At 41.9% G+C, this 13,802-nt stretch overlaps 1 protein-coding gene and 1 long non-coding RNA gene across 2 annotated transcripts; one reads left to right on the top strand and one right to left on the bottom strand.

Annotated features, from left to right (window-relative positions):
• Positions 1-46: 46 nt before the first annotated feature.
• Positions 47-1,584, bottom strand: ADO (2-aminoethanethiol dioxygenase). The gene has a single exon (XM_039871908.1). It carries the CDS (start codon positions 1,234-1,236, stop codon positions 445-447), a length of 792 nt encoding a protein of 263 aa, XP_039727842.1. The 5' UTR covers positions 1,237-1,584; the 3' UTR covers positions 47-444.
• Positions 1,585-2,075: 491 nt separating this feature from the next.
• Positions 2,076-6,458, top strand: LOC120609415 (uncharacterized). The gene is made up of 2 exons (XR_005654770.1): positions 2,076-2,125; positions 5,839-6,458. It is a non-coding gene; the product is annotated as an uncharacterized LOC120609415 (long non-coding RNA).
• The last annotated feature ends 7,344 nt before the right edge of the window (positions 6,459-13,802 follow it).

Here is a 13,802-nt window from a genome sequence, read left to right as displayed (position 1 = left end):
GAGTAAAAGGGCATAAGAACATAAGTGGATAACAAACCTTATTCACGAAGGTGGGGGTGGGGGGGATAGAGGAGGTCAGAAAATCTCTCAGTGTATTTTCTATAGGATGGAGAACAGAGGAAAGAATATTTTCATTATGGCTTTAAGATGGAAGCGCTTCAAGAAGTCCCCTGCTTCCCTCCTCTCCCCACAAATCAAAACCCTGGTGGCAGTGATAGAGCCAAGAAACAACCTGGCCTCCCTGCCTCCCCCGCCCCCATAACCGTGCCAGGCGACCGGAGTCCCGCGCTTCCCAAGGCTCTCGAGGAAGCGGCTACAGCCCACTCTAGTAGATCCAATGCCCAGGCCTGGGGGTAGGGAGAGAGCCCTTGTGGTGGGTCGCCAGTAGCCAGGCCCAGATCTGAGGACACGTCTTGAGCCAACAACTCCTGGGCGCCACCGGCTTCAAGGGAAGACCTTGGGACCTGGATAGGGTTCCCCCTCGCACCAGAAGTCATCCGCCTGCGGGGTCTCCAGGAGCCACACCTCTCGGGGCAGGTCACAGGTAGATCCGGAGGCCTCCTTGGCCCTGACCGGCTCCAGCACCCGGTAATAGTGACAGTCCCGGCCGTCATCGGGGTCGTAGGGCGGGGCCAGAATGTCCAGGAAGGCTGCAGGCCCATCCACAGCGTCGATCTGATGTAGGTTGTCCCGGTGCGGCGTGAGGACGCAGGGACCGCTGGCCTCGGTGTACTCGGCCCGCGAGCGCAGCACGCCCGGCCGCACGGCGTCCCGCTCACGGGCCTGCAGCGGCGGCTCGAACTGCGGTCGTTGTACGCCGCCTGCCTCCAGCTTGTCCATGCAGCTGATGCGCACTGTGCCGTAGAGCACCTTGAGCATGCCGTGCATGCCCGGGTGGTCGTGCAGCGGGATGGACGTGCCACTCTTGAGCAGGAACACACCGAGGCTGAAGCCTTCTGTCTCGTAGATGTGCATGTAGGTAACGGGTGGCAGGTTGGGAGGCGGCGGCTGCAGCGTGGCTTTCTGCGGGGCGATGTTCAGATCTTCGGCGCGGACCTGGGTCAGCAGGCTTTTCAGCTTGCTCAAGTTCTCCGGGAAGCCCTGCGGCATCGACGCCTCCGGGCCTGGCACCGCGCTGCGGTCGGAACCGCTGCGGCCGCCCCCGCTGCCCCGGAAGGTGAGGCACGCCTGGCGGGCGATCCGTTGGATCAGGGAGGCCATGTTGTCTCGGGGCATGCTCGAATGTTCCTCCGCGTGCCGGGGCCGGCCCCCTCCTTTCCTCCGTCCCTTGCGATCCCCGGAGGCCGCCACCGCTGCGCGCAGCCGGGGGCGAGGCAGGAGGCCCCGCAACTATCGGCCCGTTGGGCGCGCGGCACCGCTGCCGCCCAGCTCAGCAGCTACGCGCCCGCAGCGACCTGGAGCGACCGGCACACACCCCCTTCCAGCGCGCACGCGCACGTCCCACACCCTGCACTCACGCTCTGGGAGCAGGTACCGCCGTGCAGACGGTGGCAGGCTTTGCCTTACGCCGGACGCTTCATTCAGGCGGCCCGCACCTACGACGGTGGCCAGGCTCTCTGGGCGCCGTGCAGAGCATGCTGGGACTTGTAGTTCGATATTCCGCACGCACTCTGAGAAAACTCCCTTTGGTCAACTGGAAAAAGGAAGAATTCGATTTGTTGGTTATAAAGCGAACTTCCTTACAGTTCTAAGGTGTTTGCTTATTTGAAAAAAGGCCATTTGGGGGGCAAGAGAAGTAGTTAACTACAACTCCCAGCATCCCCAGCAAGCCGGGTGACGCACTTACGGCAGCTGGCCTGTGGTGTGGTGGAGTCTTTTGGCCCTCACAAGGACCAGAGCAAGAGGGTCGTTAACTTTTTGGCACCGCTCGGGCGTAGTCGGCCAACCAGGGTCGCTTTCCTTTAGCCTCACCGGTGGGAAGGAGGCTGTTAACTTTAGCTTCTTGTAGCCTCCGAAGCAGCAGTGTCTGCCATGGGGGTTATGGGACGGCGTTTTCGTAATTTTTAGGTTTTTTTTTTTTAGGAGATGAGAGGATCGAAGTTGTCCCTGGTGATCACGACTGTTCTGCACAGCTGGCCCCAGCTGTTGTTTGCATCAGAGTCTGGTGACGCTGCTTTTCTCGTTACAGAAGAAGTTGCTGGGACTTGAGAGGCCATTTGCTGTGGTCACGGATACTGTGTATCAAACCTTGGTTTGCCCAAGAAGCACCTGGTTTGGGGAGGAAGCTTTTTAAAAATACAAATTACTGGTCGTCCCCCAGATATCGAATCACTAGGTGATTCTGAGGCAACCTATGAGAAACAATGTGCAAGAATCTGGCAAGCTCTTCACCTTGACCCTGAGTAGTTTGTTGAAACTGTAGATTCCCAGATCATATGGAAAGCTACTGCATCTGAATCTTTTGCTAGTTAAAAAATTTTAAGAACTGCTGAGTGTCCACAGGGCATGTAGTACTTTTTTTAGGCGATAGACGGACTACCTTCATAATTCCTTTTGATGCTGCCCTTCAGAGCTGCACTATTGGATGAGATCAATCGTAAGGTCTTTGCCCTTAAGAAGCCCTTTATTTGACCTTCTGCCCCACTGCCAGTAGCATAGGCTGAGTGTTTCTATTGCCATTCGTGTCTTTCATTTTATGCTCCTTGTTCAATTTTCCTCTGTATTGCAGTAAGCGGAATGAAGACCAAAAGAAATTCAGAAAAGGGAACAGACTCAAGAGAAGTGATAGTGAACAAGGGCTAGAAATACAAGGCAGAAAGAAGATTTGGGAAAGTTTAGAATAAATGGAATCTGTCATTTGATAAATAGTGAGAATTTACTAGGTACCAGGCACTGTTCTAGGCTTTGGGGATTTGGCGAGGAATAGCCACATACCCAAAGAAGTGTGTGTGTGTGTGTGTGTGTGTGTATTTTGGGAGTGGAGGTTTTTACATAGTACAAGTAAATGAACAACATAATTTCAGACAAGAAAGTTTATGAAAAGAAAACAAGATGATAGGATATTGTGATGCGTATATGTCATGTTACCTTAAATTGGGTCGTGGGGTGACATTTTAGCTGCTCCTGCATATTAAGCAGTCAGCCATGGAAAAATCTGGGATCAGTGCATTCCAAGTCTAGGAAATAGCCTCAAAGTTGTATTGGATACAGGGTATTGGATACTGTGACTTTGACAGGTGGGTAGGAGCTTGATATAATTAGAGATCAGAATGAAGGTCTGTGGGGTTAAAGCACATAATGACCTTCAGAGTTCCTAGAGGGAGGTGAAGTTGGGGATGTAGGCAAGGGCCATATTACACAGGCCTTATAGGCCATGGGAAGGGGATTCTAGGGAGTTTAGGGGCATTGTAGGGAATTGGATTTTATTATAAGTGCGGTGAGAAGTTTTTGCAGAGCATTGATTGGAGGATGACTTGATCCGTTCTACATTTTTCAGAGTGGTGGTAGGGGAAGTGTAACAGTGCAGAAACCCTTATTGGAGGCAGTAATACAGAGGAAAGACAAGAGAACTAGTGTAAAGATTAGGAATCTGTTTTGTAGGTGGAGCTGACAGGGCTTGCTATTTTTTGGCAATCTATTTCTTTCAGTATATTTCATTTTCGTGAGTTGACAGCTATGTGATGATAGGTAAAACTGATAAAGCTTAAATCTCACCTCCTGTCCATGTCTAACTATTAAATTTAGGAATGGGTGAAGCACACACAAGCATGAGTAAAGCTGAGATTTTTTTTTAAAATAGTTGCTTAATTAACCAGGAACCAAGTAGAACTGGAAGAGCCCCCAGCATACATATATTTTTTTCTTAACTCTACCTGCTCATTTATATGATCTCTTCATTCTTTTGTATTTTGTCTTTCATCCTTCTTTCCCTGGCCCTCATCCTTATGAGGTCTTATTTTCCTTAATTCACAAGATAGCTTACCATTTGACTTTTTCTCAGATCATCAGAATTCATTTTGTCCATCTCTTTTGATCACACTGGGACCCAGTCAAAAGAGTATAAAAGTTTTGACATTCTCAAATGTTCAGGGTTCCTAGCCTGCAGTGTTTGTTGGTTTTTTATGTGGGCAGGAAGGTTTCTTTTTTTTCTAATAGTTCTTGCCAACTTACTCCTACATCTGCATTTTATGTTAGTGGAGAACATAGTAAATTGATAATTTTTTTCCTACTTTTAGACTAACTTTGAAATATTTGGGGTTTACTTTGTGGATTTCCTTTCAGTATAAAAAATGTTAGCATGTATTTCTCATCTATTATCATGAATGAATGTCGAGATGTAAGAATATAAATAGTCGCGAAGGCAGAATAGCTGGTTCTAGGCATGGCTTCGCCACTAACTAGCTGTGTGTTCTTGAGCAAATCACTTGACTTCACTAGATCCCAGTTTCTTCATGATTCAGGTAGATGACTTCTGAGATTTTTTTCAGCATCTCATTAGCCCAAATATGGATGATGGAGATAGTTATAAGGACAATTCAGACAAAACCTAACATGGATTTTCTTTCATCTCATTTATCTGAAATTATCACACCGTAACTCTTATGGATCTTAATGGAGATCATGCTAAGTAAATCTGCTCCATTCTACTCTGATTTAGCTTTGTGTGGTTATCTAAAATCAAATCACTTAGGTGTATGGGCCATTCAGTTAAATATGCTAAGCTCAGGAATTTTTATTGTTCAAGTTAGACTTTAGATTTATACACTGCACCGATAAATTACAGAAGTTATGTTGTGTGATGTAAGCTATAGACATTGTTTTTAAACTGTTATTCTGTAGAACAGTACATGCAGATTTGAGATGGAGAAGGGCTTATGTTGATTCCTTTTTTCTCTTTTTTGCCAGTGTCTTAGTTCAGGCAGTGGGGGGCAAGAGAAGAAGAAATTAAAAATTAGGAACATGTAGGGGGAGGTTGAGGGGGGAAAAAGAAGCTGTGTCTTTCACAAGTCAATAACAAAGAGAAGCTTTTGCTATACTCAGTCTGAAGCACGGCCAGCGGCCAGTTATTGCCATTTTGAGAAGTGAATTAAGATTGTAACACTCCACTCCAAATTTGGTATTAGAGGCTTTCCTCTTCTCCTATATGTAGTGCAATTATTATGAGACCCAAAATAATACTGAACTGTAAATTAAATTCAAACACCCTTTACCTCTCTTAATTATGCTCCCCCCATTTCATGCTTCTTGTTTTTCTGCCCCCCCCCTGGGCCCTTTTTTTTTTTTTTTTTTTTCTAAAGTAGTATTACATATGATGAGCCTCCACCTCCTCCGCTTCCCATCTGTCCTTTTCCTTTTGGCGGAAAGGAAGATTTTTACTTTATATTTATTTTAATTAATGGATTTGAATCACAAGTGGTGAAACAGTTGATGTTCATCTTTAAGAGGCAGTGAAAGGGAAAATCATCTTTTTTAACTTGGCAGAAAAGAACTGTATGTTCACTGCTTGTGTCTGCCTGAAAAATGACTGTGAAAGGGGCAGGGGAAAGTTCCAGAGTCTGTGTCACTGCAAGGAACAGACACACCATATCCCAAGATCATAGGAAGTAAAGATAGGCAAAATTCTTCAGAATGAAATTGTACTTTCTTGGGAAATGCCTTTTTCAAGGGATATTCAGTAAGTATTGCTTGATGATTTATGGTCTACCAATTTAGGATCAAATTCCCTAGGAACAATATAGCAGGATGTAATTTAATTGCTTGAACACTCTGATGAATAAAATCCACTAAGTTTGTTATATTTTCCTTTTTAGTTGGACAAGGCAAATGATACCTTTGTGTGTGTGTGTGTGTGTGTGCTCTCTTGGATATATACCTTAGAAGACATCTGGGACGTTTGACTGACTTGAAATAGGGACAGTATTACACATGTTTCCTTGGAGAAGTGAAATGCTACTAATCAAAGCTGCTTTTGAAAAAAAAAGTAACAACAAGGTCTAGATGCTCTCATAGCATTTTAGAGAGAGTGTGATAAACAATTTGAAACAGTACAATTTGAAAGAGGAATAGCAGGAATCAAGGAAGAAAGAACAATTGACTGAAAGGATGCCAGTTCTCCTCATTCTAGTAACCTGCTGTGTGACTTTGGGTGAGTCTTCTAACTCCTTGGAACCTCAGTTCCCTTATTTATAGAGTGAAGAATTTAGTCTAGATAATATACAGCTTTCCTTCCAACTTAAAAAAAATCCATGAATTTTTAAAGTTGTGATTATGTAACATTAAGTAATATAATTTAATACTATGAAATACTGCAGAGCGTCACAAATAACACTTTTTAAATGTATTTTTAAAAACAAGATGTGAAGAGAACACTCAGTAACATGCACACAATGATATTTGATTTCTCTTTTGTGTCTGTATTGTTTCTACCTAAAGCAGATTATATTGACATTTCCTGAATATAAATCATTGAATAAAATGGGCAAGAGCTCTTGTTTAAATAATGTTTACCATTATTATTAAGTTTCCATATTATATTTTTAAGGAAAAGCTTTTTTTTTTTTTTTCTATGCTAAGCATAAATTATCATGCAACAAGAGTGCCATGTATTGCTATTGGGAAAAGCAAAACATGCCTTGAGTTAACTACACATTTCAACAGGACCTGCTGAGGTAATTGATAACCACCATTACAGCTTGGAGAAATTCCTCTAAAGTAGCAGAGCTTTAGTTTAATTAGATAATTAGCCCTGGTCAGCCCATAATGAATGTACAAACAATTAGCAATGAATTTGGGCTGTTAAAACCTATTTTTTCTCTTTTGTGTTCCTTCGCTTTTATTAACGACTCTAACTACTGAACAATTTATATCTTCACACTAACAATCAACTTTATTATCCAACTCTTTGCAAGCGATAAAGCAATGAGACCTGACGTTGGTTGCACAACATTAAGTGATTACGTTAAGTGATGCCATTTATTGCCTGGCCATCCTGCTGCTGTATTATGTCAAACAAATAGGGTTTTAAAAAGCAGTGCACACTCCTTGATTTTGATGATTGCTTTATTTGTCAAACCCAAGCAACTTGCAAGGGATGTACCTCAATTTAGAGTTCTTTCTCAGTGGCTTTCAGAAGACTTGAATAAAAGGAAACAGTTCCATAAATCTACCAAAAGCAAGACCCTTAAGAGGGAGCATTTTTTTTTTTTTTTTTTTGTGGCTTGGAGATTTTTATGTTTGGAAGAGCTTGAGATAAATTTCACTAAGTAAGACCTCTCACTTCCAGCTTTTCCTGTTTGGGGACAGTTTTCAGTCTCATAGATGACGGAAGAAACCATTGTTTTTCCTTATGTCCCTCCAGTGCACCTCTTTCCCATCCACCTGCCATTTCTTGGAGAAAAAAAAGAGGAGAGGGGAGTTTTAAATAGAAGAGAGAGAGCTTTCAGATGTGGAAGAGCGGAGGTTACCAAAGATGTGGAGGTCACGTTCCTAAGACTTAATGTTACTAAGTGTTAATGTTGAGAAGACGTTTGTGTAGCTTTATATGTGGGCATATAAACTGAAGCACTTCATTATATTTCAATCAGAAATGGGTTTTGAAACTGAATGTAATATCATTTGCCATATCAGAAACCAGTCTGATTCCAATAAAATTTACAGAGTCCTTAATATATAGAGTGTTCTTATAAAAATGCTCTACTTATTAATAATCTAATAAGATTTGTTAGAAAATTAGTTAGCCAGTTAATAGCAGTTTAGGAATTAATTTAAGAAATGTATTGCTTACTATTTAAGCAGAATTAAAAATGTATAAACAGATTTTTTTTCTGATTGGAATATGAACACTGGTTTATAATTTCTTATCTTAAGACTTCCCATCTGGCTAGTCTTGGAAATATTTTTTTTCTTTTTTTCTTCCTCCAGCAATAGCTAGCAATTAGAGTTTTAGAAATGTCAAATTTAATCAAAACTCTTATTTCCAACATAACATATGAACTATATAAAGCCTCTTTGTTTTATTCGACTGTTTTGAAAAAGTAATTTAAATAACCCAGAGCCAGAATTAAGGTGTTCTAGAAATATTAAGAAAATAGTGTAGATCCTTCCAAATTATGGTCATTTTTATTTTTACCAGGGGCAGCGATTTTATTGGCATTAATGTTTATATCATGTAAATATTGACTTTATAGCGGTTAGTTCATACAAAGCAGGGCTTCTCAGCTTTGGTACTACTGACGTTTTGTATCGGCTAATTCTTTGTTGAGGGGGCTGGCCTGTGCATTGTAGGATGCTTAACAGCATTCCCAACCTCTATCAGCTAGATGACAGTAACACCAACAGCTACCCCACCCCACACCTATTGCGACAACCATAAATATCTCCAGATGTTGATGAAAGTCCCCAAACTGGGAGGCAAAATCATCCCCTGTTGGTAATAATATGGAATAAGACCTTGGTAAAGAAAATGAAGCGTGCTGAATTTGGATGTTTACGTAATCTTTTGTAAGCAAAATCTTAATGGAAATAAATGAATGAGAGCCTTGCTGACCTCCAGTTTGGAGTGGTTTTGGGGGACACTGGAAGAACAACACTGCTCTCAAATTCCACTTGACTTTCCCAAGTAGCTTGCTAGAGTTGGAAGTTTGCACTCTTAGAAATTTTTGCCTTCTGTTAAAATGCAAATATTCCTGAGAGAGGTATTCCTTTACACTAAAACAGGAACTTTAGTTTTCAGCCCAAAACTAGCATGTTATTAACATATACCTATCTTTTTGCTTATGACAAAGTCCTTTAGGAAGAAGACCCAGAAGAAAATTACCTTGGGAACTGAGAGCTGGTGGGTGGATTGGTTGGCACCATGTGTGGAAAAAGGAATGATGGAAGGGAGATGGAACGCACTAAAAAGATTCGTTAGACTAGGGGTCCCTAACTCCTGAGCCATGGACTGGTACTGATCAGTGGCCTGTTAGGAACCAGGCTGCACAGCAGGAAGTGAGTGGCAGGTGAGCGAGGGAAGCTTCATCTGTATTTGCAGCGACTCCCCAGAACTAGGATCAGTGCCTCAGCTCTACCTCAGATCATCAGGCATTATATTCTCATAGGAGCACTGGTCCCTGGTGCCAAAAAGGTTGGGGACTGCTGCTTTAGACCAGATTTTTAATTGGTCAGTCTGAATTCTTGTCATGTTTCAGTGTTTTTTTTTCCCTACTACTCCCTGTATCTTTAATTTTTTTTTTTTCTTAAAAAAGCAGCAGAGACTCTAGTAGATTATATAGTAGTTATTTTTTGATGTACTTACTTTGCCACTCTGTGTTGGGTGTCCTAGGTTAATTTTAAAAAGTTATAGGTAAATAAAACCTAAAAGTCCAGAGAAGTATTGACGAGGTTACCTGACATCTATACCTGTCATCCATGCTGATACCTCTGAGTGGTGTAGGGCCTGCTTTTCCTCCATTATTGTCTAACATGTCAGTTTCAGGCCTGTAAGATAGCTAGCTACCTGGATCTTCTAGCACCACTCCGTGGGTACCATGAGGGATGGCTTTGCTTATAAAATTCACAGGCTCTCAAGTAGATGTTGAGGCTGATACTCAGTTAAGAAAAAACTTTCTAAAGACTAAAATAATGCTCCATTAAAAGGAACTCCTGAAATATAGGAGAGACATGAAGATTTGATGGATAAAGCTGGTTCTAGGATATTTTCATAAATACATCCCCACACTGAGCTTCCACATAGCTATATGATTTCAGTTAGTCATGATGGGTTTTGGTCTGGTTGGCTTTTTTTTTTTTTTAAATATTACATTGTATCACGTTAATTTGTACTGTGACCAGCACTTGTACTGTGACCAGAACTCTAAGTACAGGTTCTGTTTATTTTTCTTTTTCCCATCCATTGTCACTTGCCTCTTCATTTCCTGATTTCTTCCTAAAGTGAGGGAGCCAAAATACATTACAGTTCACAGCTGGATTTAGACAACAGTCATCTCCTTTGTAGAGACCTACACAGAGCCTGACTTATTTATATAAACATTTCACCACTCACTATGTAAAGTCATGGACTCCTTGACTAGTTACTGATCCTATACCTTCTAGTGGTTAATCCAACCTGTTTTCAAAAGTGCAATAACAAAGTAAAATATTCTTTCTTTGTTTCACCAGTCCTTACTTTCAGGCTATATAGTTTAACATTCTGCATTGACCACACTTTTTTTTTTAGGTTCCTTCCCTCAAACTGGACTAAATTTTTTAGTTTTGACTTACACATATTATATAAGCAGTTATCTTAATATTATACCCAAGTAACAGATTTCACATCTGTCTCTTTGCCAAGTGTTTCCAATCCAGCATTGTGTTTTAACCTTTCTTCTCTCAACTCAGATTTACCCACAAGCATTCACATAAAGCTTTTATTATTGATAAATAATAGTGTTTTATTATTAATAGTAATAATAGTATGCTAATACTGATTGCCATATGAGTGTTTACCTTTTAATAATTTTCTTTAGCCCTTTTTCCTCCTTAAAATATAGGGATCTATGAAAATGATCCCAGTCCTGCTTTCCTTGTTCCCCTTAAGCACCAGACATATACTATGGCTTCGCCACTACTAATTTTTATGCATGTCAGCGTGGTAATTACAAAATAAAACACTGCACAGAAGTTTAAATTGTTCCAAAGGAATAGTAACTAGGAAAAATCCTTACCTATTCTGAATTCATGTCATCTTAAAATATTTTTTATTCTTCATTGTTAGCTACCCTGGTCCCTATTTATTCAGACAGACATTTTAAACTACCACCAACAAAAAGATGAATAGAAATCCAAGGACTGAATATGAAAATGGCTGACCTAAACTAAGTAAAGCCATCTTGACCATGTTCAGGACAGTCAGAATCATGTCATATACAGTTCTCCTTAGATTATACTTCTCTAAACATACATAGTATATATTACAGAAATTATCTGGTATGGTCAATAGAATAATTATGAAATACCATAGACTGGAAGAAGTGGTCTATTTTAAAACTCCATAGATTTTGCAGCAATTCCCTACATTGTATTACTGATAAAGTACTTAATTGTTAACCAAAGAAACTTGCTATGAACATTTTATAAGACAACACTAGCAAAAATCTTGCAAAAAATGAACTTGCACACTTTAGTACCTTGAAAAAAATCTTGCTCCAGGCAACATGTCTTACTGGGGTTGATGAATATGGTCACCAAACCTATAAGAGGTAAAGTGGCAGAAGCCCTGAAGTTTAGGCAGAGTGTGGGAATCCAAGACAGTGTCACCTGGTCTGTTTCCTCATCACTGGGGGCAGGGATGGCAGGGGAAATTCATGTATTGGGTTATGTGTTCCTTGATGACAAACTCTATGTCTAATGTATTTTTAGCAAAACCAAGAATGATACCATAAATATCTTAACATGTGTGACTGTGGGGCTTATTCCTTTTGCACTCTTCCAAGCAGGGCACATTCCGAAATACTCTCTTAGAAGAAATGGTAATTAGGGAATGTTCTGGGGAAGTGAGGACAGCACTGCAGAGGAGGAAAAAAAAATCTGGCGCAGAGATGCTGCTATAATGTGTAATTTGCCCAATTGATGGAAGAATGGATTCTGAATTGCTTTCCTCTTTTTCGTTTCTATTAAAAAAAAAGAGAGCAGGGTGGAAATAAACAGTCTTATTTTAGATTTCTGAGCATCAGGTATGAAGTGTTAAAATGAACTGTAAAAGAAATCAGCCCATCTGAGCATTCATGATTGATTAGTAATGGCACTGTTACTTCTCCTCCTCTTCCTTCTTGGATAAGGGGTGTACTATGGAAAGCACAGCTGACCCTGGCTGTACACACACATTGACTAAAAAGAGAGTACTCTTGCTCCATGTATTACTGCCTAGGGCAGCGGCCCCCAACCTTTTTGGCACCAGAGACTGATGCTCCTATGAAAATCTGATGCCCCATGATCTGAGGTGGAGCTGAGGTGGTGATTCTAGGGCTGGGGAGCGGCGGCAAATATAGATAGATGAAGCTTCTCACTGGCTCCCTGCTCGCCCCCTGCTGTGCTGTTCGGTTCCTAACAGGCCACAGACTGGTACCTGTCCGGGGAGTTGGAGACCCCGGCCTAGGGGACAAGTTTTACCTGAAGCCCGGAAAGGGTCTTAGGAGGAGGCTCCCTCTGTCTCATGTCTTCTACTGGTCCTTTGGGTCCCACAGGACAGCTGGGTGCTCTCCTGGGCTTTTCTACTGATCAGAGCAGTTGGTCTGGAATGGCTGCTCTGGAATGGCCAGCAGTGGAGTCTAGGAGTATTGAGCCCAGCCACGACACCTTTGATTTTCTGAGAGATTTTGGAATTGGAGGAAATTATCTAATTAGTCCATATTCTACCTTTAAAAGAGAGTTAGGTGAACTGCCAAAATGTATCACCATGGCAACACTACATTAATCACACGATTTTAAGTTATCACACATCATTAGAGCTGGGTGTGGTTGGGAAGATACCACCCTGGGATTGAATTTGGGATAAGGAAGCAGTTTGGGGGAACCTTTGCCTAGCACTTCAGTCCTTCAATGTCTAGCAAATGAACTTGGTTGTGCTGTAACTACGGTCTATTCCCCCTATTCCACCTTAACTCTACCTTGGTGCTCCCTTCACACACACACACACACACACACACACACACACACACACATGCACACAGAGGGAGAGAGGGAGGAGAGAGTGAGAGAAAGAGAAATGTTCACTTTACCTCCCTCTTGGTTCAACATCTGGCACATTTCTTTTAGAAACCCTCTCCCGCTTTTGGTGCTGCCATTCTCTCCTGACCTTGAGTCTTTGCTCCTGCTGGGTCCCCTCGGTGCTTCCTCTCCTGTACTCAGCCCTTAAATGGTGCTGTTTGGTCCAGAGAACCTTCTTTACCCTCTCCTGGGGGAATGTCAATTGTTCTTTACCTTTTCCTCCTTAGCCTACTGTGCTTAATCCCTTTCGTTCCTCCCATCACATTTCAGTCTCCCCCAAACTCCCAATTCTTATGCAAGGACCCACTGGTTTTCAGGAATGAATCCTATGAGAATATAATTTGCTAAGTCATTCTTTCGGCTTTTATTAAATAAGCATTTTGTGAAAGTACTGTACTAAACTCTGTGGGGAAATTAGTAGGGGACATACATATCTGCTGGTGGGGAGATTATAATCTACCTCGAGATAGGACATGCAGGGGCTAGAACGAGAACAGAAGCAAGTTAAAGGGATTGTAATAGCATCTGTTACATGTTAATAAACACAAGTGGGACTCACAAAATACATCAAAGTCAACCCTCCACAAGATGTTAGAAAAAAGTTTTTCTGAGGATGTCTAGCTTGACCCAGGTCTTCATGAAAGAATTGGGAGCAACTTGATGGAAAGGATTGAGCAGAGAGGACTCCAGGAAGAAAAACAGCGCAAACACTCAGCTCATATTCTCCCACTTGTGCATCTACAGAAGAGTCACATGTTTTTTCCTGTTCAGCCGAGTGTGCATTGTGTTGCCCATAGAGACATAGATTCTGCCTTACTTAATGGAATTCTCTCCAACCTTCTGATAATGCTGTCTGAACTTTCCCACAAGAGTGTCTCTTCTTTTATGGCCTCTCCCCCTGATAACAGTCAGCTGTATGTGTTCTCTCCCACACAGACATTTGTCCTCCTGCCTGGGGAAGCCCACAGCCATGCGCTGCAGCTGAAAGCCAGTGACAGGCAGCAAACACTTATCTGACACGTTTTATTTTAAATGTACAAAATGGACTTTAGGTAGCGGTGCAGTTTTCTTGCTCTAAAGCGAAAACAAAGAGAATT

This window comes from Pteropus medius, unplaced genomic scaffold (assembly GCF_902729225.1).
Source record: "Pteropus medius unplaced genomic scaffold, Ma_sr-lr_union100, whole genome shotgun sequence".
Classification (NCBI taxonomy): Eukaryota; Metazoa; Chordata; class Mammalia; order Chiroptera; family Pteropodidae; genus Pteropus; species Pteropus medius.
Note: the sequence above shows the minus strand (reverse complement) of the source record. Positions and strands in the feature narration are given on the sequence as shown.